This window comes from Sapajus apella, unplaced genomic scaffold (assembly GCF_009761245.1).
Source record: "Sapajus apella isolate SASKATOON/1434 unplaced genomic scaffold, GSC_monkey_1.0 scaffold24, whole genome shotgun sequence".
In the NCBI taxonomy this organism is placed as follows: Eukaryota; Metazoa; Chordata; class Mammalia; order Primates; family Cebidae; genus Sapajus; species Sapajus apella.
Genome location: NW_022436964.1, coordinates 10,416,990 through 10,444,819, shown reverse-complemented (window position 1 = coordinate 10,444,819; position 27,830 = coordinate 10,416,990). Strand labels below are relative to the sequence as shown.

General features: G+C 38.4%; 1 protein-coding gene across 3 annotated transcripts in view; it reads left to right on the top strand.

Moving 5' to 3' along the window:
• Positions 1–27,830, top strand: part of RORB (RAR related orphan receptor B) — a 191,400-nt gene that overhangs the window by 149,917 nt on the left and 13,653 nt on the right. For all 3 annotated transcript variants that reach the window (XM_032290915.1, XM_032290912.1, XM_032290914.1), the window contains 5 exons: positions 9,643–9,764; positions 11,168–11,300; positions 14,107–14,214; positions 16,572–16,682; positions 20,595–20,707. In XM_032290915.1, coding sequence (XP_032146806.1) covers positions 9,643–9,764; positions 11,168–11,300; positions 14,107–14,214; positions 16,572–16,682; positions 20,595–20,707 — 587 coding nt within the window. The remainder of the gene's footprint in view (positions 1–9,642; positions 9,765–11,167; positions 11,301–14,106; positions 14,215–16,571; positions 16,683–20,594; positions 20,708–27,830) is intronic.

The following is a 27,830-nucleotide window of genomic DNA, read 5'->3' as shown; positions in this document are numbered from 1 at the left end:
AAGGCTGTAAACTGTACTCTCGCCCTCTGTAACTCTGCAAGGCTTCTCCCTCATGAGTCAAAACAAATAAAATTCTCATGTTGGCCAGATGCGGTGGCTCACACCTGTAATCCCAACACTTTGGGAGGCTGAGGCCGGTGGATCTCATAAAGTCGGGAGTTCAAGACCAGCCTGGCCAACATGGTGAAACCCTGTCTCCACTAAAAATACCATAATCATCCTGGTGTGGTGGCACATGCCTGTAATCTCAGCTTCTTGGGAGGCTGAGGCAGGAGAATCGCTTGAATCTGGAAGGCGGAGGAGTTGCAGTGAGCCGAGATTGCACCACTGCACTTCAGCCTGGGCAGTAGAGTAGGAGTCTGTTTAAAAAACAAAGGAAGAAAGAAAGAAAATTCTCATGTAGCCTCTCCAGACTCAGGTTGTCAGGCTTCACACAGTCCTTAGAAAATATCGCTGATGCCAAATCCTCTTGCAGATGGAGGATCAAACTCAAAGAAACTGAGCTAAATAGGTTAAGCAACTTTCCCAAATACACAAACTACAAGACTGAAAGGGGCCATGTTGGCTTTCTTGGTCTTACCAGGTAACTCCCTTAAAACTCATTAATTGCAGGACATTTCAGTAAATTAATCTTTCTGATTCTTCTGTGAAGGAGATCTTTTACTGTAAAAGTTCTCTTTTAAATGTAATCTTTTTATAATAGATTCTTTCTCAATTTCGTCAAGTGATTTCAAGAAAGGAAACAGTAATTTTCCAAAAATTAGACACACACTGTTGCAGTATAGCAAAATGCTTGTGTTCCAAAACAGCTTTCTGTTATTAAATAAAGAAAGCACCCTCTTAGATAGTTAACTTGTTTTTGCTGCTTGTGATTTTTTTTCCCCACTTTGGATATACTCTGCTTAAACAGAAATGCTATGTAGGTTCTTTCAGCTTTATTTTCTGCTTTCTTATCTTCTATTAGAAAATGCTTTCTTACTTGAGGCTAGGCGTGGTGGCTCACACCTGTAATCTCAGCACTTTGGGAGGCTGAAGTGGGCAGATCACTTGAAGCCAGGAGTTTGAGACCAGCCTGGCCAACATGGTGAAACTCCATCTCTACTAAAAGATACAAAAATTAGCCAAGTGTGGTGGCACTTGCCTGTAATCTCAGCTAGTTGGGAGACTGAGGAAGGAGAATCCCTTAAGCCAGGGAGGCAGAGGTTGCAGTGAGCCAAGATTGAGCCACTGCACTCCAGCCGAGCAACAGAACAAGACTCCAACTCAACAGAAAAAAAAAATGCTATCTTACTTGAGCTTCCTCAAATTTGAGAAAATGTTAATTATTTTATTAATCTATTCATTGTTTTGCCCAGATGTTACTATTACTTGCATTAATCTGATTTTTAAATTGTTTTTTCCATTTCTTATTTTATTAAACTGTGTAATATTATATTTTCATCATTTTTAAAAGTTAACAGCATCATCTTACATTTTGTCAACATATTTTTTCTGAAGAACTCTAGGAACAAATCGATCTTAGAATATTCAGATCTGCATGAAGTAAAAATCAGTTATGCCATTCTCTGATACGTGAGTTGGCAATAGAATTTGCATGAAAAGGAAATTGAAAGCTATCTTGATTAATTAGGAAGAAGTAATGAGTGGTTGGACAATGAACTGAGCCAACAGATAAGTTATAAATTGTTGATTCCCCCAATTTCTGCCTAAAAAAACTTAAGAAAAAAAATGCTAAATCTACTACTCTTCTTTTGAATCTACAGATCACTAATGATTGCTGTTTTAAGATTAAATATATTGATAGTTTTATTCTGACAGCAGAATTCTATTTATGGTAAAAATAATGATCTTTAAATAGGGATTCGAAAAATCAGAAAGGTCTTTAAATGACATTGTCTTCTCTTACATTGCCATCAATGACAAACCATTAGACTTGTTCTATCTAATAGCAGAAAACAAAACTGGTGGTCTGTTGAGAAAAAGGAAAAATGTGTGGGCGTTAGGTTAAATGTTTCACCTTTCAACCAATTGTTTTAATATGCTTTCTTTACCTCCTAAGAGTACAAATTCTGAGAAATCTTGATATTATGAAAACCTAATGTAGGCACTTAAAACATGCCTTGAGCAAGTCCATAGAGATATCCTGCCATTAATTCAAAATGAATCCCCTAAGAATTCCATTTTTGCACTCGTAGTATAAACTAAACAGAGAATTCAGTGGTACTCTAGATCCTTAAGGCAAGTGACAAATTAAAAATTCATTAATCACTTTGATTGAGGCTGAGATATGGTATTTTAGAAAGAATACTTCCAACTTAAAAAAAAAAAGTCCCTTGTGGAAGAAAATGAATAGAGGGTATAGTTCAACAAGAAGAAACCATTCTTTCTCATGAGAGAGAAAAAAAAAGGAGGGGAGGAGGTGGGAGCAGAGAATTAGGAAGTTCAGGAGCAACAGCCTCTAGCGCTATATATAGCTCTGAGTCTCAGCTTTCTCGTCTTGGTGCAGTTGGGCCTCGGGTGCTCTTAGTAATAACACTGAAAGCAGCAGTTTTTAAAGATATACTCAACTTTCCCCACTCCCAGGATGTGGGATTCTAATGAAACTACCCGTGCAATCCGTGTCTGAGCCACTGTAGCCTTTGGAGAGCGCCATTTGCTGAAATGTCTAGTGAGAGCTAAAATAAGCCGCTTTTGGTGGAAAAAACCTGCTGAGTGGTTGAAATCAGAGCTGCAGAAGGTCACTTACTATTTTAGTAGCTGCAAGCTGGTCCTCATTTTATAACATCACAGTTATAAACAAGAAATTGTCACCTTGCTTGTCAGTTTACTTCTTTCTCACCAAAATAAGCAGATGTAGCCCTTTTCTTTCTACATAGGATTAGGTAATTTGAATGACTTGTTTCCAAACTTTGCTTAACTATGTGGATCAATATGTAAGAGAAGTTATTTTTCATTGATTTCTTTAAACATTGCTTCAAAATATTATTCTTACACCTTTTTACATCATCTAATATAATTGACCAAAAAACTCTATTTGCCTATATAAACCTTATCACACACATCTCAGTCATGCTATAAATCCTTACACTGGGCTTTGTTTCTTACTTCTTTGATTTATTAATAGAGTATTGAGGAAGGGTTAGGATATGTAGAAGAAGTCCTTCACGGTCTCAGGGTGGGGGGGGGGGGAGAGAGAGAAAGAGAGAGAGAGAGAGGAGTCTTAACTAATTTCTAGGATTATTTAGATACAGTCCGTTTGGAAATGGAGGAAGGAGGTTAGTTTCAACCCCAGGGTTCTATAATTATTGCACACACTATTGAGAATTACCATCAATTTTATTCCAGTGTTCCCTTAGAAAATGTAATTTCTCTCTTCTTATTGCCCACATCAAAAGTAAGGATTACCCTAAGACTTCTAGGGAGGTGTGACAATTTTAACAATATTTTAAATTTTTTTTTATCAAAGTGATACAGAAATATATTTATCTATTTCAATTATTTTAAAGCTTTCTAAGACCATTTTTTCATTTGAATCACACATTGTCATTTCTATCCCATAAAGTTATTTAATATATAAAGTTACAAATTCAAGGGCCAGGTGTAGTGGCTCATGCCTATAATCCAAGCACTTTGGAGGCCAAGGTGGGCGGATCACCTGAGGTTGGGAGTTCAAGACCAGCCTGACCAACATGGTGAAACCCTGTCTTTAAAAAAAAAAGAAAAACAAATTCTATTAATTGAATATAAATCTTGGATTTCAATAAGTCTTCCACCAAGAATAGTATCAGGATCAAAGTTGAAAACAAAACAGCAATGGAGGGGGTAGTTTTATGTGTTTATACATATGAAAATATAGAAGGCAAAGGAAGAAAAAGAGAAAGTGAGAGCAAGTGATTTTTCATGAAATTAACAAATAGAAAGTGAGGAATCTGAACTTAACATTAACCTATAATACACACCCAATTTTTCCTTTCCTGCATCAATATTCACTTTTTGCCTTATCATAATTTAAAAGGAATGACTGGACAGACTGAGCATATAAAATTGTTTTTCTCTTTCCTCTCCGTCATTATATTAACTATCAAAGCAGCCCACATACTTTTAATAAATTGAACAAACCTCTGTCTCACTGAATACGTGTAGGGAATCTTAACTACTGAGAAGTTGCAGCTGCATTTTCATTACAGGTTTTCTTTCACACCCCCTTAAGAAATCTCCAGCCTCATCCCTGGTCTCAGGAAGAGCAGAGTGTAGAGTCTGTGTGCATCACCTCTGGAGGTGGTAGAATTTCCCACCAGTTAGTTACCTAGGCCATATTCCTGTCGGACCTACCAACCCAGCACAGAGCTTGCTGACTCCTTCTTCAACATGTACCATCTGCAGCTCAAGCTAGTCAAAGAATCCAACAAAAACTGAGCTGAGAAACAGCTGCAATCCAAGTTAGGGTAATGGATGAAGGATGTGAGATTGCCCAGAAAGATTCCATATCCTCTGCTCTTTTACCTCAGCCTCTTTTGTCTGGACTTTCTCATGTGGTCGGTCCCTAGAGAGGACTGCATTTACTATTACCTTTTCTACTTTTCCAGGCAAGGACTCTTGAAAGTTCCTTTGGCTCCCAACAGGAACTTTGCATACTGTATTCATTGTCTCTCCTTTGGCCTTTCTTTTTAAATCCTTCTCCTCTTTTCACAACTGCAGACTTTCAGTCTAAGCAAACCATCTCCTCGGACATTCAAGCATCTTTCTAATTGACAGAATGAGCCCTCCAGCCTTGCTCCCATGAGACCCAGTCTAGCGCTACCATGTCTTGTATCAACCTGAGCTTTGAGAGGGTCGGTTTTTACACAAGGCTCACCTCTACACTGCAGAACAGTGAGAGAAAGTGGAGGAGGAAAGTGTCTGCAATTGCTGCTACTATGCGTTTGCCTTCATTGCCATTTATAATAAGTCTTACGTTCAAAAGACATTTGACTTGTATTTCCCACCACAAGGATATGGGAAAGAATTTTGCATGCTTACCATTCGACTTCAAATCCATTCTGAGTACTTAGGCTTTAAAATCATCAAAGGGTCAATCTTAACTTTTCAAATCCTTTGTGAAATAAAGCAGACAATTGAAGGAAGGAAGAATGGATGGACATCTTCAGCATTATCTTCACTAACTCAGCATTGGTTGAGCACTCACTGTATTTAATATTTTCTCTCTGTGCCACATCTGCTGGTCCCATGTATTGTTCTTCAAAATTGTCTTGCATCTAGCTCCTTCACTCCATCTCTGTCATTATGACCTAGTCCAGACCTTCCTTATAGCTTGCCTGAATTTTCACAACAGCCTGATTAATTTCATGTACTCACTAATGCCATCTCATCTTTGCCATGACCAAAGTCACCTTTCTAAAAGAAAAACCAAGGCTGGGCATGCTGGCTCATGCCTGTAATCCCAACACTTTGGGAAGCTGAGGCGGGTGGATCACCTGAGGTCAGGAGTCTGAGACCAGCCTGGCCAACATGAAGAAACCCTATCTCTACTGAAAATACAAATGTTAGCCAGGTGTGGTGGCACAGGCCTATAGTCCCAGCTACTTGGGAGACTGAGGCAGGAGAATCACTTGAACCTGGGAGGTGAAGGTTGCAGTGAGCCATGATCGTGCCACTGCACTCCAGCCTGGACAACAGAATGAGACCCTGTCTCAAAAATAAATAAATAAGACAAAAAACAGACCATATCACTCTCCTACTTTACAGCTTCAGCTGGTTACCAGTTACCTCTGAATTGGTAACATTCAGAGATAAAATCCAAAACTCATACAAGATAAAATTCCTTGGCCTGCTTACTCAGATGCGCCTACTTTAGTCACAAATTTCATCTACCCTAGTCTTATTTCTCCCTATCTCTTCCATGCACCCTCTGTTGCAAATACACAAGACTTCTAGCCAGGAAAGACAGACTTGGTTTCAAAACATCTTACTAGCTGCACAGAAACTTGTCTAGACTCACTCGCTCTTTCTAAACATCACTTGTATCCTCAGTAAAGCAGAGACTGATTATAAAGAAGTAGAGGTTGTAGGGAACTGCCTTCTTCCAGTACTTCGCCAAAATGATGAACACAAAGGGAAAGAGGAGAGGCACTCTCTATATGTGTTCTCTAGGCTTTTTAGAAAACATGGAGTTGTTCCTTTGGCCACGTATATGTGAATCTGTAAGAAAGGTGATATTGTAGACATCAAGGGAATGGGTGCTGTTCAAAAAGGAATGCCCCACAAATTTTATCACGACAAAACTGAAAGAATCTACAATGTTACCCAGCATGCTGTTGGCATTGTTGTAAACAAACAAGTTAAGGGCAAGATTCTTGCCAAGAGAATTAATGTGCGTATTGAGCACATCAAGTACTCTAAGAGCCAAGATCGCTTCCTGAAACGTGTGAAGGAAAATGATTAGAAAAAGAAAGAAGCCAAAGAGAAAGGTACTTGGGTTCATCTGAAGTGCCAGCCTGCTCCACCCAGAGAAGCACACTGTGTGACAACCAATGGGAAGGAGCCTGAGCTGCTGGAACCTCTTCCCTGTGAATTCATCGCATAAAAGGTGTTAAAGAAATAAAAGACCCCTGGACTGAAAAAAAAAAAAAAGAAGTAGAGGTTGTAAAGATGTAAGATGTAATGTCAGAAATTACCTAGCCTAGAGCTGGCTTTCTATCTGTGCCTTCATAACATCATTCCCTCTACCTGGGGCACATCTTTCTCTTCTCCATGTGACAAACTGTGCTCAACCGTCAAGACTCAGGCATCTCCTCTGTAGTTATTTTCCCGCCCCCACCCCCAGACTGAGTTAGCCACTTTCTTCTTTGGGCTCCCACAATAATTGTGGGCATTTATTGCATCATGATATAAAATTAAAGTATTGTAAGATGCTTTAAAATAAAGGCAAGTGTTGGGCACAGTGGTTCACGTTTGTAATCCCAGCACTTTGGGAGGCTGAAGGTAGATCCCTTGAGGTCAGGAGTTTGAGACCAGCCTAGCCAAGGTGAGAAAACCCCATCTCTACTAAAAATACAAAAATTAGCCAGGCATGTTGGTGGGCACCTGTAATCCCAGCTACTCGGGAGGCTGAGGCATGAGAATCGCTTGAAGCTGGGAGACGGGGGTTGCAGTGAGTGGAGATTGTGCCACTGCACTCCATTCTGGGCACCAGAGTGAGATTTGGTCAAAAAAAGAAAGAAGAAAGAAAGAGAGAAAGAGAAAGAGAGGAAGGAAGGAAGGAGGGAGGGAAGGAAGGAAATACAGTATCTTCTCAAAAATATTTGTTGAGTGAATATATGAAGGCATTATGCTGGGATCTTCTGCCCAGTTCTTGAAGAGCTCATAATCTTAAAGAGTGTTGGACAGAGGGATTCAAAAAACCACAGTACGAGTCTCACTGCAATAAGGGCCCAATTAAGGCAGAATCAAAGTGTGATGGCAGCCAGCCCTTCTTCCTGAGGACTTGGGAGGCAGGGAAACTTTCACCAGGCATGGCCATCTGAGTTGAGTCCTGAAGCAGGCATGTGGATTTAATTTTCTCTTTCCTTAACCTTCCCATGTTTTTATTGTACCTACCCTTCCTCATAAACCATAGAATCCTAAATTTTGATATGAGAAGGCCAGAGAATTCTTAAGCTTTGGCCAACAGTTCCAGGCAGATATCATAAAGGAACAGATAGAGTTTTTCATAATACAATTGTGAGTGACAATGATAGCCTTGTTTATAAATCCTGAAGCCTATAAATTACCAACAAATCAGCATGTCTTTGAAGATGAAAACAAACTACACCAAGAAGATAATAGTTTGAAAACTATAGAGCTATAAAATCTTATGTTTTCATTATATACCAACTGCAAAACAAGTATATTTTTTAGATTCTAAGTAATTACACTGCCCAGGTGAAATTGAAAAATGATGAACCATGACATACCAATCTATTTTACTGTGATGGATAGAGTAATTTTTACCTTTCTATACCATAGGAGAATGTTCAATAAAACTTTGAATATAGGATTTTTTAAAGAAAAGATTTTGTAATCAAAATCATAAGCAGTGCAAGCCTAGAAATGTCAATGTTGAATCCAATACAGTAGAACTATCATCAGAAGTTACCATTTGGTAGCATCTTCTACATATATCACTTCATTTTGATTGAAAAATTCTACCAAATATTGAAACATATTTCTTCAGTAAGATGATTGCAGAATTAAATATCTCCACTGAATTTCATTTCCACTGGAGTCATCATATTGCTCCTCTGATGACAAACTATGTAGACTGTCCTAAGAAGGATAACTGTGGCCACCATTTATTCAGTGTCTCCAATGTGCCAGGCAATGGTCTATAGGAGATTTTTATTTAGAAAATTTATTGGAAGGTTAAATTTACATTTTTGTCTCTACATTACTAAAATTTGATTTACTTTGTCTAAAATTTGATTTACTTTGTACCCTATATACCAGAAGCTCAGTGAGATAAAAGGAGACACCCAAACGCTGCTTTGAGGGCTATCCTGGAGAATCAGGGCTGGCCATTTAGAAAGAACAGAACTTACATTTGAAATGGAACAATCTGAAATACAAGAAAAATTTTATTTCTGTATGACCCAAGAGCAGGTATTGGGAAGATTTGGTCATATTCATTCCACTCACATCCCACATACAGAAATCCTGAATAGTTTGGTTTTCTAAGTTGTCACCTTCTGCGTGTGTTCAACTAGCAGGTGGGATTATAAGGGACCTCCTTCTAGTTCTAGCCGCCTTCAGGGGACTCACAGCAGGCTTTTCTTAAGGAGAGCTCTTATGTCTGGTTCTATTGCTCAACTTTGTTGCCTCCAAACTCATAATGATTGGTATTTAAGATACAATATGAAATTCAACTCGATTAGGATAAACAGCCCAAAAAGACCGATTGTGTTTGCTACCAATTTTTGTGAATAAAATCATTTTGTCATTTTTAAACTTTCTGTAAAAGAAACAGTTTATTATACAAAAAATTTAAAAGGAGAATATAATGGTCCCTATGACCCATAGGCCAGTATTTTATTGTGTATACCACCTCTTTTATTATTAATTACATCAGATATTTACATTGCCCCAAAGTCAAATCTACAAACATAGTATTATCAGAAAATTTAATTTCTTTCCTTGTCCCTGCATTCTATTCCCTATTTCCTCTTTACTCGGCCTGTTTTTAAAAAATTTATTGTTTAATGCTTCCTTTAAAAAAAAAACATAAATTTATATTTTAATTCCTCCTTTTTGAGATAAACAATAGGGTTCCAGTGATTTTCAAAATATTTTAAAGTATTTGGAGTGCAAATATTAAGACTGTTAGTTGACTTTCAAGCCAAAAAGCAAAAAATATTATAATTTTCTATCTTTTTTATAAATAAATACCTTTTAATGGTTTACAACTTGTAAAACCCCTAAGTTGTGATCAAAAACATCTGGGGAAAGCAGTAAATTTTGATTAAAATCCTGACAATTGAAAAAAGGCAATAAAGAGTTTGTCTGAAGATTTTAAGATAGATAGCAAAGGCATTCTTATAGTAAACATTGAAACCTAATGAGCAGAGTGATTTTATTCACAAACCTTTGAATTGATATCTTTTCTCACAGATCGAATTGCACAGAACATCATTAAGTCCCATTTGGAAACATGTCAATATACCATGGAAGAGCTGCACCAGCTGGCGTGGCAGACCCACACCTATGAAGAAATTAAAGCGTATCAAAGCAAGGTACTCTGGAAACCACGAGAACCTTTTTCCATGATTACCCTATGTCTGTCTTGCTAATCTCAGCACTATTGGCATGTTGCGCTGGGCAATTCTTTTCTGTAAGGGCATCCTGCAAATTATATGCTACTTACCATCATCCCTGGCTCTACCCACTAGATGTGTTATCGCTCTCACCCACATTTGTGACAACCAGAAATGTCTCCAGATAATGCCAACTGTTCCAAGGAGGCAAAACTACCCTGATTGAAAACCACTGCCCTATTTGAGTGACTACAGAGAGTGTGCCTTCATCAAATGATTTTAGGACATCTCTTGGTGACTTCTTGGGTCAACGCAAGAAGCAGGAGCAATGTAGTAATCATAGCAGTTGTAATCATCACAAACTTACACAACAAATATATGGAACAAAACTTTCTAACTTTTTTTCTTGTCCTACATGTTAAAAAGAATCTAAAAAAAGGGACAGCTCATCCCAAATGATTATTATTACATTATGTTATTTCTTTGGGTTTACTGAAGAAGTTTTTAAGAGGAATTTATTGTTGTTTTCCAGGAGTCACATTATGTTACTTTGGGATAGAGATTCCCAATTACAGGATCTACCAGTAGATGGAATTTTAATAAGATATGTAAATGTGTGTGTATCTAAATAAATGTTTACAATATGCTGATTTTTCTCCACCAGAACAATTAAATCTTAGTACTTTCATATAAATAGGGAAACAAAGGTATTATGTCTGTATGGTCAATAAAAAGTAGAATTCACACATACAGATTTATGTTTCTCATTTCAGAAAATAACCCACAGACTAAAATATATTTGGGGTATTCTATTTAACTTAGGAGAATGATTTGATTTGATGTAATGCCTTTTTCCTCAGCACTGTTTTTATACCAAAAAACAATTTCTGTAGGTCAGAAAAAAAAGACACAACATAAAAATATTACAAATTTAGTGTCCATCAGATACCCATTAAAATGACGTCATGGAAGCCTGTGAATGAAATCGCTATCCCTCAGTGCAAACCTTTGTTTTTTATATTAATAGTATGTGAAGATAGATTTGTTATTTTCTTTACAAAGTCAGGCTTTAAGTGAGGAGGGAGAAAGAGAGGAAAAAATAGTAAAGAAAATAACAAAGCTATCCTACATTCTATAAACAGTGTTGCTATTATTTTCATCCCAGTACTTTGATAATTGTGGCATATTGACGTCCAAACAGGTCAAAATATTATCAAGGGGAAAAAAAATAAAAGTAGTACCCTCCTCTTTTAAAAGAAACATGTAAATTACCCCCTTGGGCCCCAAGTGACAGGTAAGCACCAGTAAGGCAAACCTGAATGTTCTGTTGACTCTCCATAAGTTGTTTCCCCCATTTACATCCTGTGTATTCTCTCCTGAAGTCCAGGGAAGCACTGTGGCAACAATGTGCCATCCAGATCACTCACGCCATCCAATACGTGGTGGAGTTTGCAAAACGGATAACAGGCTTCATGGAGCTCTGTCAAAATGATCAAATTCTACTTCTGAAGTCAGGTAAGCAAGAATATTCATGGGAGGCCTATTTCAGACAAGGATGTGGTCGGCCCTTAGCACTGTGTTGGTTCTAGAAAATCCTCCTTCCAATATGCAGCTCGTTTTTACCACCCACATTGTCAGCCAACTCCCAAAGGAAACTCTCAGTAATAAAAATGCCTTGATACTCATTCAGTTCCCCTTTGAAGTCAAATACAATTTTGCTTATTGAAAGTGGAGCTATTAATTGCGGAGGTTGAGATACCCAGCTTGACAGGCAGTGCAAGTAATTAGCGTGTCAAGGTGGCTGAATTGCTGAGCCGGCGCTAAAACGTACTCCTTGCCTTCTGTGAAGGGAAAAAAATGCAGGCTAGCTGAGTTCTGCCTCTGTGGTCATTTCCAATCATTTTAATGAGGATAGCCTGCAGCCAGCACACACCAGGAGAAACTCCACGGTACTCTAATCTTTCCCCACCCTTCCCTCGCACACTCTCTGACACACACAATCGCTTCGTAAGTAGCTCAAGAAACTCTGCATACGATTGACTTTGCAGATGTTATTACCAAACAGGAAAAAGAAATTATTTGTCTTTCTTGGGCCCCTTTGAAAATAGCAAATAAGAACCATGATGGTGTTTATGCAAATTTTCATGGTCCTAGGTCATGGTAATAACAATAACATACTCATATATAAAATAGCATACATATATGTTTATGTTTCCCTATGATATCTCAAGTAGTCTTGTGAGAGCTATGTTATTATTTCCATCTTACAGAGGAAGAGGAAAAGAGTCAGAAAAGCAAAGAGCTATGTTCAATATTACAAAACCAGTACATGGCAAAGTTGGAATTTAAACTTGGGCCAAATATAACTGTTATTCTAAGATATTGCTCCTTCTTTACCAAATGATGCAAGTTTATGAAAACCTTGACTGAAGTGCCAAACTGATGTACCATTAATCTAAACCACTGTAAAATTTAATTACAACAACAACAAAAATCATTTCTTTCACTCTCAAAGCTAAAATTTGGGCAGGGCTCAGCAGGGATGACCTTAACTCTGCTCCATGTGGTATTCACTGAGTAACTCAACTCAGGGCAGAGGAATCCACTTTCAGCTTGGTTCACTCATACAACTGGCGGGCTGTGCTTGTTGACAGCCTAGAGTTTAGCCAAGGATCTGGGCTGGGGGCTTCAGTTCCTCCCCATGTGAGACCCTCCATAGACTGCTTGGACTTGCTCACAGCATAATCACTAGGCTCCAAAAGCTAGCGCCCCAAAAGAACAAGACAGAAATGCATAGATTTTTCTAACTTATTTTCAGAAAACACATATCGTTATTTCCATTATTAACCATCAGTCATGAAGGTAAACCTGGATTCAAGGATAGGAGACATGGATGCTACTACTTGATAGGAGAGTGGTAAGGTCCTAGAAAACATATGGGATGGAAGGTATCTGATCCTCTTTGAAAAGTCAAATCTGCCATACTTGATATGTGACCTTGAGCTAAACTCTCTAGATAGCAGTTTCTTCATTTGTAAAATAAAGAGATGGACTAGAAACAATGAACTCCAAACTTGGAATTGCATCAACAACATCAAAGGAGATTATTGGCAGTTCAGTGACATAGGCACCATGAGTCTTATGGAATCCAAATCTCCTGGAGGGGAACCCAGTTCACTGTATCTCTAAGACTCAGACATAACCAACCCATGACTGATGTTTGGAACCACTGAGCCATATAATCTTTAACAGCTCTACCTGGTGTAAAAATGTTGACTCTAGTACTCTGGTAAAAAAGGCGAGGTACTTAATATTTTCAACCCTTGTGTAACTCCTCCATAAATAGAGCTAATAAACCTGACATAATTATTGTAAGGAGCAAACATAAAAATAAATGTAGGAGGCCAAAGAAAGTTCCTTCCATTGTGTAGATACTTAATAAATGGTACCCATCTACTGTTTGTGTCAGAAAAGCATTCCTTCAATTGATATTTGCTAATTATCCCCTATGTATAAGCCTCTATTCTAGGTGACATACCAAAGACAAGCAGAGAGAAATCATCAAACATACATATAGCAAAGGAGCTAAAACAGAGACATCAAGATAAAGTGGTGCCATAAGACAGGTACCAAAGTTGTAGGCTAATCACCAGTATGATGCTCCCATGTACATCTGTGGCTGCTGAGTCTGGCTGTTAACTTCAACTGCACTACGGGGCAAAAGCCCATTTCTCCAGGAGACATTATGCAGCAGTATTTCCTCAGGATGTTAATAATGCTCAAAGGCAAGAACAATGGTAGTAAACAAATTCATTCAATAAATATTTGCTAAGAACCTACTATGTGCCAGAAACTTTTCTTGGTCCTGGAGATGCAAGAATGAATACAATAATTATGGCTACATATCACTGCAGACAGAGTTCCTGCCCTCATTTCATCAATTGTGAATTCAAGAATTGAAAGTAGCTTTAATATTAGTCAAAAAATAGAGAGAAATGTATTTTCACAAAGTAATGTCTATGCCCTCCAGCTTAGCCACCTGTAAAGTATATTTTCTCCTTAATTCCTCATATAAGTATCAAGAGTTCTAATATATTAAGTTGGTGCAAATATATTAGGTTTTTGCCATTATGTTTAATAGCAAAAACTGCAATTATTTTTCCACCAAACTAATAGTCATTTTTGAGGAAGAAACTTAAGGGATTTCTGTGTGTGTGTCTGTGTGTTTTAAAGTTCTTGAAAGTCTATTGCCTATACGCAGTAATAACCTCTTTATTATTGAATTTATATGTATATTTTTATTTTTACTTTTTACTCATAGGTTGCTTGGAAGTGGTTTTAGTGAGAATGTGCCGTGCCTTCAACCCATTAAACAACACTGTTCTGTTTGAAGGAAAATATGGAGGGATGCAAATGTTCAAAGCCTTAGGTAAGTTTCCCTTTGATGAGGACACAATTTTATTAGCTACCATCAGTTTCTCCACTTAGATTGAAATTGGTAAATGAAATGCCTTGATTCTTTGATGTGAACCAGTATCTCATTATTCCATAAGAGATGGACCTGGTGAGCTTCTCATTCAGACGAGCCTCTCCTGATCTTGTAACTGTGGCCCCCAATACAAAAGAAAGAGAGAACCAAGGGCCCTCCTGAGAACAACCCTACTGAGACATCATTCATTCAGAAATAAGTCAAGGCCCAGTGCAGTGGCTCATGCCTATAACCCTAGCACTTTGGGAGGTCAGGGGGCACAGATTGCTTGATCCCTGGAGCTCAAGACCAGCATGGGCAACATGGCAAAATCCCGTCTGTACTAAAAATACAAAAATTAGCTGGGTATGGTGGCATGCACCTATAGTCCCAGCTACTCAGGAGGCTGAGACAAGATAACTGCTTGAATCTAGGAAGCAGAGGGTGCAGTGAGCCAAGGTCATGCCACTGCACTCCAGTCTGGCAACAGAATGAGACTCCATCTCAAAACAAACAAAAAAATACAAAAATTAGCTGGGCATCACCAGGTGCAGTGGCTCACACCTGTAATCCCAGTACTTTGGGAGGCTGAGGCAGGTGGATCACTTAAGGTCAGGAGTTCTAGACCAGCCTGGCCAACATGGTAAAACCCTGTCTCTACCAAAAATAGAAAAATTATCCAGGTGTGGTGGCACACACCTGTAATCCTGGCTACTTGGGAGGCTGAGGAAAGAGAATCGCTTAAACGTAGGAGGCTAAGGTTGCAGTGAGCTGAGATCATGCCACTGCACTCCAGCTTGGGTGACACAGCAAGACTCCATCTGAAAAACAAATAAATAAAAATAAAATAATAATAATTAGCCAGGCATGGTGACACACACCTGTAGTCCCAGCTACTTGGGAGGCTGAGCAGGAAGATCACTTGATCCTGGGAGGTTGAGGCTACAGTGAGTCATGTTCACACCACTGCACTACAGCCTGGGTGACAAAGTGAGACCCTGTTAAAAAAAAAAAAAAAAAGAAGAAGAAGAAGAAATAACTAGAGATTGATGCTAAAAGAGCTGGGCTGCATTGTAAAACATTCTTTATAAAATCAGCTTCTTTTGGTCAACTTTCTTGTACATTGTGTCAACCACCAGTCATCCATGGGGGTGACCTCTGATGTTTCTTATGTAAATTTATCATCATGAGTTAAGATACTTAATTAAAAGAGGAGTTCCTCTACTTGTTTCTCACCCACAGAGATTAATTCATGAGGTTCTGGGAGCACAGAGAGCTCATGCCAACCTGTCCGAAATGATTCCAGACCATTCCTGTGGGAAGACACTAACAGAGTCAGTCTTTGTTTGGAAGTGTTGTGTATCACCACATCCAGTCATCAGTGCATGGCATGGATAGCAAGAACATTAGCAAAGATGGGCTGATGCCAGGAAAGGTTTTAACGATTGATGGTGCCATTTGTTCCATATCCTGCCCACGGACACCAAAGAAGGCCACTGCCCTTTCACCTCTTGTGCTGTTAGCTGATATGGCAGCCAACAAACATCAGGGCTGGCAATGTTTCCCTTCTACAGTTGATACACATCCATGTCATCTCTAAGGCTAGATTTTCAGGAAAGGAGGAAAAGCCTTGGCAAGCAACCTCAGTATATTTCCAGCTTCATCAAATAAACATTTACCAGGGATCAGTGTAGAGCTGCAACGTTATTTTGCCAAAATTCACAACAGCTAAGCAACTGACCTATGAGTCATTCATTAGAAGGTAAAAATAAGTAAACTCTAGCTCCTCAATCAAATTCCCAAGGAAATTGCTAACCTGAAGTGTATCTCATCTCTGTTCTGCAAGATATTTCTAACATCTCAATCTAAAAGCCTGAAATACCCTACATTGCTAGCTTCAAGTGCTACAAAGACTGACAATCCTCAGCCCCTATTGTAATGTTTTTTTCTATGAATATTACCCCTATTGTAAAGGATCCCCAAATCACTTATTTCATATTCTTTAATGGGAAGTCATTTCAAATTTATAAGAATATAATCAGATTACAGATTCCCAGACAGATGTCACACTGCTCACACACCAAGTCTACTTGCTCGTCATTGGTAATGTTAACTTTGATGGCCTGGCCAAGATGTTGCCCAATTTTCTCATTTTTGATGAGTATCAAATTACTATTTATAATTAGAAACCTAAAAATATATTTTCTAGAAGTCTAGTGTGCACTTCCTTGAATAGCTTATTGATTATGAGAATTTTCTTACTCTTGACCTATTTCAAGTTCAAGTATTTTTCTTCAATTTTCCTTCTTCCTTTATAGGTTCTGATGACCTAGTGAATGAAGCATTTGACTTTGCAAAGAATTTGTGTTCCTTGCAGCTGACTGAGGAGGAGATCGCTTTGTTCTCATCTGCTGTTCTGATATCTCCAGGTAGGGCAGTCTCAGTTCTCTTACCTTTTTTAAAAACTTGGATTTATTATTTTTAACATCGATGACACCTGTCTAAGCCAAAGTGTTCAGGATAAACTTTAGCAGAACTGTGTATTTTTTACCAAGCTTTTGGTATTTTTGGACAATGCAAAGAGAAGTAGCCTCATTTTATTAAAATGACCAATTTTGGCCCAAGCGCAAGAATAGAGCATAGGGTAGGGATCATTCCTGATTGAGATAAGCAGAATTGTTCCTTAACAAATAAAGGAAGACAAATAGTGGCCTGAGTTACAGCCAAGTTCTATTTTTGACTTTAAGAATAAAGTACATAGAAAATAAATGTCCAGTTGGATGAGATGCAGTAGAAATGTACCTAAATGAAAGATCCAGAATGGGGACCTACATAAGTAAAAGAAACACTTTCTACTCTTTAGATACACTTTCTACTTTTTAAATACCTTTTATGGTGGCATCTTTGCCCAAATTCATGTTGGTGTGCTCACGTCAGACAAATGGTGGTGTGTATTTTCTTAGCAATGCATTTGACCTTGAACAATGCAGGGGTTGGAGCACCAACCCCTACATGCAGTCAAAAATCTGCATGTAAATTTTGATTCTGAAAAATCTCACTACTAATAGCCTACTGTTGACGGGAAGCCTTGCTGATAACATAAACAGTCCATTGACACACATTTTGCATGTTAAATGTATTGTATACTGTATTCTTACAATAAAGTAAGCCAAAGAAAATAAAATGTTACTAAGAAAATTATAAGCAAGAGAAAACAGATCTCCTGTTCATTAAGTAGAAGCGGCTCATCATAAAGGTCTTTATCCTGGTCATCTTCATGCTGAGTAGGCTGAGGAAAAGGAGGAAGAGGAGGGTTTGGTCTCACCATCCTAAGGTGGCAGAAACAGAAGGAAAATTTTCATATAAATGAACCTATGTAGTTCAAACCCATGTTGTAGAAGGTTCAAGTGTATCAGGCATTTTAAAAAAAGATAAGGATGGCAGAGGGGAAAATGACTCATACTGAAGGCTGCCCAGTAGAAGAGGAAGAACTTCAGACATGGAGGTAGACATTCTGGTACCAGCTCTGTGACCATTTATCTGTGTGATATTAAACATTTGACCCCTCAGAGCCCCAGTTTCCTCATCTATAAAGTAAGAGGATTGGACTCCATAATAACTAAGACATCTACTAGCTTTAAAATGCACTAAAATGCCAAGTTTTCAAACAATTCAAGGTGTGACAATATTTATGGATAGAATTATAATGAGTAAAATGCTGTTTAAAAGTATATGCCAGGCCAGGAGCAGTGGCTCACACCTGTAATCCCAACACTTTAGGAGGCGGAGGCCGGGAGGATCACCTGAGGTCAGGAGTTTGAGACCAGCCTGGCCAACAAGGTGAAACCCTGTCTCTACTAAAAACGTAAAAATTAGCTGGGTATGGTAGTGGGTGCCTGTAATTCTAGCTCCTTGGGAAGCTATGGCAAGAGAATCACTTGAACACAGGAGTGGAGGTTGCAGTGAGCTGAGATCGTGCCGTTGCACTTCTAGGCAACAAGAGTGAGGCTGGGCAACAAGAGTGAAGCTCTGCCTCAAAAAAAAGTATATGCCAGCTTAAAATATAATAATAAATAATATAATCATAATAATATAACAACAATAATATAAAACACATGGCTCTCCAGCCAGAATGAGAATTCAGTTACTTACTCAGCTGTTGTTTGGTTAAATTTTGGGCTAATGGATAACAGCATCACCAACAGTTCTCTATAGAAAGAAAAATAAATTCCTGCCTAATTTTTAAGGTCAAGAGACTCATTCCGTTACCCATTTATTTGTAGAGACCAGATCTCTTTTGTTATATATGCCCTACTATATTTTTCAATGAAGCTGGAAGAAATTAATCTTACCTGTGATCTAAGATTATATATTATAATTTTAACATGTCATTGTAGCTATATTTTCCAATAATACCAATGTCTACAGTTTTTACCTGTTTGGCTTTATTATTCCTAATATGATTCTTGATGGTCTTATCAGGGTATTTTTAATTTGCTACTGTTTTTTATTTAACCACTTTATCAAAAATGGAAATTAGTTATCACATAGAGTGTTTTTACTAACAGTTTCTTTTATGGCTCTGTCTAAAATCAAGCTGTTCCTCTAGGTCTTTTTTTTTTTAAACCCTAGAAAGTTTCCCAGGCTTGGAAGCACAAAGATAGAAGGAAGAAGTGACAAGAAATACTTTTCTCTGTTAGCAGCCACATGCCAAATAATTTTCCTTCTACCATTTTCTCATTGCATTTGATCATTTCCATTGTGAATAGTTCAATAGAAGACTAAATCTAAGCCTGTGGATCTATGGATCAGAGAGATGGTTTCTCTCTGGTTCCTGCTTGCTCAAAGGAAGCGTTAGAGTCACTCTTCTCTTTGGGTATATTTGTGGCAAGTCAGTAAATTTTAAGCAGCAAATATTTAAGATATGAAATATTAAATACGAATGATCTGTGAAAATGATCACCCTAGAAGAAAAGCTAGCCTGTTCCTTCTGAGTTAGAAATCAGCTGAGCTGTTTGGCCTTTTTCTAGGAAAAAAAAAAAAAACATACCATCACCATTAAATTCTGAGACATTTGGAAGCATGCAATTTGGTTTACTCTATCTAGTGGGGACTCTTCCAGTGCTGCTAGCAGACCCACACTGAAAGGCTTCACGAACTCCAAATACCTCGTTTGCCACCCTGGCTTAGTGCCATATTCAAAAAGAGAGGGAAGACAGATTTCCAGCCTGTGTAGGCTCCATCTCCTGCCAGACCACCCCCTATTCTTTCTCCAGGGTCCTGACATAAGAGCCACTGTTTATTCAGCTCCAAACAGCTTAGGGAAGGGAGAGGGAGGGGAACTTAATGTATTCTGATTGACAATTGTCACTGAAAGCTTTTGTACTCACTTACGTAAGGGTTTGCTTAATTGTTGGCTAGACTTGTCTTCATCCTGTCTAGGATTACAGAATCGAGTTTCTCACCTGACCTGAACTGTGTTCAGGAAGATCATGTTCAAGTTCTTTTCCATGAGTATTTGTTCAGCATTTGAAGATTTGGGGTTTCTCTTCAATAAAAGTCCAACCTAAGTTATTGATGCTGGGCTGAATTTTGTCACCATGATGTATAATAAATCTTCTAGGAAGGAAGAGGAGTGTGAAGGAGAGATTGAAGGAGAGAGGGCTTGAGAGAAGGAAAGAAGTATGGGAGGGAGGGAGAAAAAGAGAGAGGAAGAAAGGAGGGAAGTAAGGAAAGAAGGGGGAGAGGGTCTGGGGGAGGGAGAAACAGAGGAGGAGAGGGAGGAAGGAAAGGAGGGATTATCCTATTCACCATTTAAAAATTCAATATAGGAAAATAGAACTTAGAAGTGAATTTTTGAAACTGATTTGTGTTTATGCTATATAAATTCTAACATAGCTTCAGCTTTATATCTGATGAGAGAATAAGCTGAGAAAAGGAAAAGGGATCCTGAACACCAAAAATATTCCTGTGATTTTCTTCACTTCTATAATTCTTCTTCACAAATCGCTAACTTCTACTTTGAAAGAAAACCTAAGCATATGTCCAAAGCAAAGAGTGAGAGATGTAAATTGTCACAGACAATAAGAAACAGAGAAGCTGATTATCTGAACCATTGTGTCCTTTCCTCCAAACTGATTTCCTGTGTCATAATATTGTGCTTTCCTGTCATCACGGTATTGCCTATGAAATACTTATGTTTTATGTAAATAATGACATGTCTTCAGAAGCAACTTATAACTAAGTAATATGAAATGAGTCTGAAACTTGGCACATATATATGTGGGTGAAGCAAAACATAGTTGATGTTCCCTCCACTTATCCACTCTTTCTTTCATCAGACCGAGCCTGGCTTATAGAACCAAGGAAGGTCCAGAAGCTTCAGGAAAAAATTTATTTTGCACTTCAACATGTGATTCAGAAGAATCACCTGGATGATGAGACCTTGGCAAAGGTAGGTTCCCAGATCACAGAGCCACCACCACCAAAAGAGAGCGCAGTGAGTGAAAGGTCTTGCTTATAAATCAAGGGAAATTTCTCAGCAGCAACAGTTTCTGAAAGTTACCAAAGACTGCATAAATTTTAAGGTACGTAATTAAAAGAGAGACTAGTGAATTGTAATCTCTTGCAAGAGGGCTTTCTTCTAGAGTGATGATATTGACAGATCTGAACCCAAGGCTCAGGAAGACAAATGAAAGAAGCCAAGGGTATTTCATCAGAACAAACACTCAAAGCAAGGAAACAAGTCTTCAAAAGTCATATGTATAGAAAGAGAGGGTTTTGTGCCAGTTCAGGAGCCAGGTCTTGGAGAAAGTTCAAAGTAGATAAATTTTTATTCAAAATAAGAGAAAACCATCAAATGATGAGAATTGTTGCACAGAGGGGTGGACTACTGTGTAAAGCAGTGAGCTCTGTGTCATAGGTCACATTCTAGTAGACACTACCTAGTCACTTCTCAGGTATGTTATAAATGACAGTCCTACCCAGAGTGCAAGATTAGACTGATGGCTTGTAAATTTCACTTCAATACTAATCTCTTCATGCAAGGCTTGCCCTGAGGTTCTTTCAAAATGGGGAAGTTTCCCTGGAACAAAATGCATGCAACATGCCATCAATTTCTTGATTCAGCTTAATTAAAAATGATCTTTAATAAGAGCACTGAAAAAAATTGTTTACCAAAGTAAAATAATCACAAAAGGAAAAGATAATTCTCCATGATTGATATTCAGCATTATTTTATATCTTAAAGTATCTTTGATTTCTCAAGAACTGAAATTTTTGGGCAGCCAGGATTATCTTAGATGTTAAACTATCTTTGATTTCTTAAGAACTAGAATATCTTAGAGGGTAAGAAATTAAGAAATTGAGCTCATTCTTGGTTAAAGATCATAGGAATCCTACTCTTTATATTTTTATCATTAAAACCTTCCCACTCTGCCCTTGAAGTTCTTTGTTTCAAAAAGGGGGATGGTAAAGATTCTATTTGGAGATACCATCAGATTTTACTTTGCACATACAGAGTACTGCTATAAAAAAACCTCCATGAGTTAAATATGCTGCTTCATTATGGTAACATTTTGTTAAAATTAACGCATCACTAGCAAGAACATTTCCACATTATAGAGCAATAGTTCTCTTTGACATAACTTTTCATTTATTAGGTGGTCAAGGACAAATCACCTACTCTCTGCACCTGTTTTCTCCCAGTCAATAGCAGAACTTCAACATGCTTTCAGATTCACTGGGCAGAAAAGACAATAATGTAAATATATGCATGTGTCTGTATAGTTGCTTGGTAGCATATATGCATAAATACATCTTGTTAATTAATGTGGAGGGATGTTTTCTGCATTTGGGATCTCCTGAAGACTTTTGTCCCCATATTTACCATCCTAAAATTAAAATCTTGAAAAAACATGAAGTTAGATGAAAATTCTTGCTATTCTGCTTGCTTGGGAGGTTTGTCTGCTTGTGTGAAAACCATGGTCTCATCATCTATAAAATGAAGATTACAATTTCTTCTCCTGTACAGATGTGTTGTGATGTTCAAATGACATTCTAACACATTGTGCAATTGTGATTATTACTCCCCTAGGAGGATAAAATATTTATGCTTGCACCACTTTCTACCTCCCACTTCCTTGGTTATGATTTGAGGTATGCGAGGTAGGAAAGAAGACTGAAATTGAAGAACAAAAAGTATTTGATGGCAAGAAAGAAAATTACGTCGACTGTAGATCAGCTTAACTTCTCTTTCTCCATCTTTAGTTGGAAAAGTACACAATTCAGTTCTTATTGACAGGAAATGTTGCAAAGCTGAGAAAACATTAGAAGAGAATGATTTCTTGGATAAAACTCACTAGAACCAAGTTACAAGGCATTTCTTCTATAGGCCATGTGCAGATACTGGGTTTTTGTGTTGCCCCTTTCTTGTAACAGTCATCATTCTAATAGGATGTTAACTGAACTAATGCGGACTGACTATGAAACTGAATCAGAGCTAAATTTTCATTTATCACAGCTCTGATCTCTGTGGCTTCAGAGAAGTCACTCCAGGTGTCTAAGTCTCACATTTGTCCACTATCAAATGCTGGAGGGTCAGTAGTATGGAAGGAGACCCATCAGCACCTAACTGCCTTAACACCTGGCAAAATGTACCATGACTGTCTAGGATGCCCTCTCATCAAATTCCCCAAAAGAAATATTTTATTTAAATGTGAGAGAAACTGTTTCATCCTACCATGGATTCTTCTTATCTTTTCAGAAAGGCTCCTTATGCCATCGTAGTCATGGAGCTCTTCTGCCTTCCGCAATATCTCTAAAACAGTGAAGGTCATTCTTAATATTTGATATTCATAGACTCCCTTGGAGAGTCTATGAATAGGTTGTGAAAGTCTCTAAAAAAAATGCACATGTGACCAAAATGTTATGTTGAAGCCCAGGGGCTCCGATAAATCTCCAGTAAGTAGAGGGTACATCTGCCTTCTGTGACATGTGCAAAAGATTATTTCTACTGCTGACCTGTAGCGGTATTAACCCTGAATAGGTGTCAACACACATCAGGTTAGAGATACAGGGCTCATACACAATCATTGAACTTCACATCCGAACTTCACATAAATCAATAAAGCAATCTTCAACACTTTCTACATGTCTACTTCCTGAAATTAAAGTTCAGGTAGCAATGCCTTCTACTTTAGGACAAACTTTAACCTTAGAAGGTTTGAAAATTCAGGGATTATGTACCCATTAACTAGAAGATTTCAATCCCCATGTGTTATCCTGTGTTTTGGTATGGGGGGAGGAGTTAGTTAGTTAGGGAAAAAAATTCTGTTAAAGAATCTTGTTTCGTCTCATCAGCATAATGATGATACAAAGCATATTTATAATAAATCATGAAAGCCACCCGCTAGCTGAGTGTCCCTGGACATGCAACTTTAACGCTCTATGCCTCAGTTTCCTCATTTGTATGATGTCACTAAAGATATACCAATATCATATGGCTATTTTGAGAACTAAATGAGATAAAATATAAGTAAGCTGCCCAGTCCATAATACATAATATATAAGTACTGTTATTGTGTTGTAGCTGTTGTTGTTGACAGAAAAAAAAATTGTTTTGGCAGAGAGATTTTTATCTAAGAGATGGCATATTTGAGCTAATCACTGATAGGTAAAAATTATTTCAAAAGATGGACGTTGGGAAGTTGGAGAAGTGCAGGATGGCACTCCAAGTGATGGGGGCAATGGTATGGAGGTAGGAAAGCATAAGGTATATTCAGGCTATAAATAAAATTTAGATTTGGCTGGATCCTGGATTTAAGAAGCCAGGAAATGAGATAACACTGGTCACTTTCACTAAAGCTCATGAAAAAAAAATACATACATATATATATAAAATAAATATACATATATATTTTTAAGCCCCATATGACTAGAGGAGGCAGCCCATCTGTTCTCTGGGCTTCACTTTTCTTGTCTGGGAAATGAGTAGGTTGGACTGCATGGTCTTTAAGGTCTCTTCAGTATTATATTCTTTGACTCCCTCAAGAGAAAAACAAAGGTTCCTCCCGACATCTTGTGTTGCCCTCCAATGTCCAGTCCAGTGTGACTGTTTTAAGGACTTTTTTTGATATTTTACTGTTATCATAAGTGAAGAAAAAGACTGATTTTGCCAAGTCTTATGGATCCAAATTAGTACTCAGTGCGCTATGGTCATTTAGTTTAGAACGACATTCCAGCCTCATAGCTGCAAAGCAAACAATGTGTTCAGAGCCCGAGTCCAGAGGTCAGCGTGCCTGTCAGGCTTCCAGGAAGAGCTCCACGACTTGTGCTTTGGATGATGCCATGACTCACTTTAAGAGGTTTACTTCCTCAGGGAAGACTGCTGTGGGGATTAGGAACCTGTGATACTCTTTCCCCACTCAGCTGAGAACAGCAGGGCCACTGCGGGTAGAGGAGAGAGGGTGAGAGATAGGGCAGCAAATGTTTGAACTGTAAAGACTGTTGGTGCTTCCATTCTAGGGTTTTCTCTATCAAAGTCACTGAGTCTGCCATTCTTGTTGCCCTGACCAGAGATGCAGAGGGTGGAGGATAAGGAAGGCTGGTCCAGCTGGGGCCAGGCTGTGGCGGTGTGCTCAAGGCCAAGGCCAAAGCTTGGATCTGTGCTGTTTTGCTCACATCTTGTCCTCAGATGCATGTGTCCAGCCATTTCCCAAACGCAGCCTCCAAGTCAGGCCCATACTGGAGCCTTGCCTTGTGTTGGCCTTCCCCAGTCCAGCCCCTCGTTTTGTGCCTCCTGGTTAATTACAGTCATGAAATATTGTTAGATAGCATATTTATTTTTCCCAGCACTCCTGAAAATAGATACAACACTCCTGGAGGTGTGTTCTTGCCCAAAGCCGTATTGAGAAGTTTGAAAATAGCTAACTCTATAACAACACATATATCCAACAGGAAGGCATAGAGAACTGCTGATATCCCTCAGAGGCAAAGCCCACTCAGCTCACCATATGCAGGCTTAGAGAGAATGTTGCTTTTTATTTTCCCACAAGTGTAACATTCAGCGAGTACCATGCCTTCAATTCACTTCTGAAAACATGTTCAAGTGCTTGTGCCTCACCATGTGCTTCACATGCAAGCTTTCTAGGAATCATGGGCCACCCAACACCTCTGGGTGGTTTAGATCCATAGCTTTATGCTGGTAAATCCTTTCTAATTCTTCTAGGATGTAGAAGTGTCTATAGTTACTTTGCTGAAGTTCACAATCTCCCTCTCTCTTTCTTCCTATTTCTGGCTGGACAGAAAGTTATATCCTGTCCCACACAGGGCTTTCTTTTCCTGTTATTCTTCCTAAGCTCCTGCTAACCATGTAGATGTCATAACCACACACCTGCATCCATAAGGTATTAGTGTAGTCCAACGTTATGTCATATTAATGAAAATGCAGTAGGAATCTAAAGATAGCCACAGGAAGAGAATATCCTGACTTAGAAGAATGACTGAAGCCTGTGCTGACAAATCTGTTCCTTTGAAGTTCATCTTCTCAGATCGTTTGCTTGATTCACTGCCATTGCCAAGTGGGCCACAGAGGAGACAGACCTTCATACAGCTGAACCCCAGAGTAAACACTAGGCCTTTCTCCAAGTCAGAGTTCTCACAAAGACATACTCCATCCAAATAGAGAGAGGAGATTGATCTAACCATGAATTGTCAGGTGTAAAAAGTCCACCCTTCCCCATCAGGCACCTATCCCATTCCAACAAGGCTCAGGAAGACGAGAAAGAGAGGGCTTCCCTTTATTTCCTGACTTCTAACCGACTATGCCGTGGCCAGCACTGCCTTGGCCAAGATTCTCCTTTCTAAGTCTTTAGACTTCTATATACTCATTTCAAAGAGTTAGGATTTAAAACAAAATGGAAAATGTCATTCATACTTTTTATGATTATATGTTGAAATAACAATTTTAGGTACTTTGAGTTATATCAAATATATTATAAAATTAATTTCACCTGTTTTTTTTAACTTTGTCTAATGTGGCTGCTATAAAATTTTAGGTTATATCTATAGGCCACATTGTATTTGGACGTGGCTGGTCTAGAATCTCTGAAGTTCAGACAAGAGGGAAATTCACCTCCCCTGCCTACACCAGAGATGTTCTCTTGTTTCCATCATTCTGTCTGAGCAAAATCCTCTTATCCCAGTGAGGGAACTGAGCATTACCTTCAGCTTTCAGGTGAGACACTATCTAGAGTATACAGCCTTCACTTTGCAGGATACAATGATAATGCACTATGTTAATACAATATCATAGCCACAGCTTTCCTACTGCAAAAGAAACATTCACATGGAAACAGGGCAAAGTAAGAAGTGTTTCTAAAATTCATTTTTATCATTTTCATTCACTCAATAAATATTTACTGCAGGTCAAATATGCAAGATAAATAAACATAAATGAGACACAAGTTTACATGGTGTGGAGAAAAAAATCAAATGCCTCAATGACGACAATGAAAAGAAATACATGATCAGAATCATATGACTGATAAAAAAGAATGGTGAAAGTTGAAAGGGATACTATGTGCCAGGCCCTGTGCTGATAGATTCTAAATAGATTGCCATTTAATTTTTAAAACTATACTCTCATTACTTGAAACTTCGAGTGATTATGTATCTTGCCTAAGGGTAAGCAGCTTCTCAGTCGGAGAGACAGAATTTGAACCCAGTTAAGCCAATTCCAGCACCTGAACTCTTAATGGTTGGGCAGCTACTCCTAAATGTTTGAGAGGCCCAGAAAATGTCTATTTCTAGCTCAGGCCTCTGCACCTTCCCAGGGAGAATTGCAATAAGTTGAGCCTGGAAAGGTACATGCCAACAGATTTACTAACTTCTTAATTTCTGTATATTTCTAGCATAAAGATAACAAAACTGTTTCATCAACATGAGAGAGAAGCTTGTCTTTCTATTATAACAATAATGAATTGCTAAAAAAAAAAAAAGTTTAAAAGATAGAAGGCTTAAAAAACCATATTTTGCATGTTAATTGAAATTGTACTTGAAAGAAATCATTTCTGGTCACATTGGGAGTGCATTATCATTCAGATTTAGGAAAAACAGTCTTGTTGATTTGTAGATGGAGTCTATGGACCAAACACTAATTGAGAGATCAATGAAATTTGCAAAAGGTCATTTACAGTGATTTTTATTGCTCTCTCATTGAGATCAAAACAGACTTCACTATGATTAATAATGAATGGGCCAAGCGCCATGCATAGCTCATGCCTGCAATCCCAGAATTTTGGGAGGCTGAGGTGGGCAGATCACCTGAGGTCAGTTCAAGACCAGCCTGGCCAACATCATGAAACTCCATCTTTATCAAAAATATAAAAATTACCCAGGCAAGGTAGCAGGTGCCAGTAATCCCAGCTAATCAAGAGGCTGAGGCAGGAGAATCACTTGAACTCAGGAGGCAGAGGTGGCAGTGGGCCGAGGTCACACCACTGCACTTTGGCCTGGAAGGCAGAACAAGACTCTATTTAAAAAAAAAAAAAAAAAAAAAAAAAAAAAAAAAAAAAAAA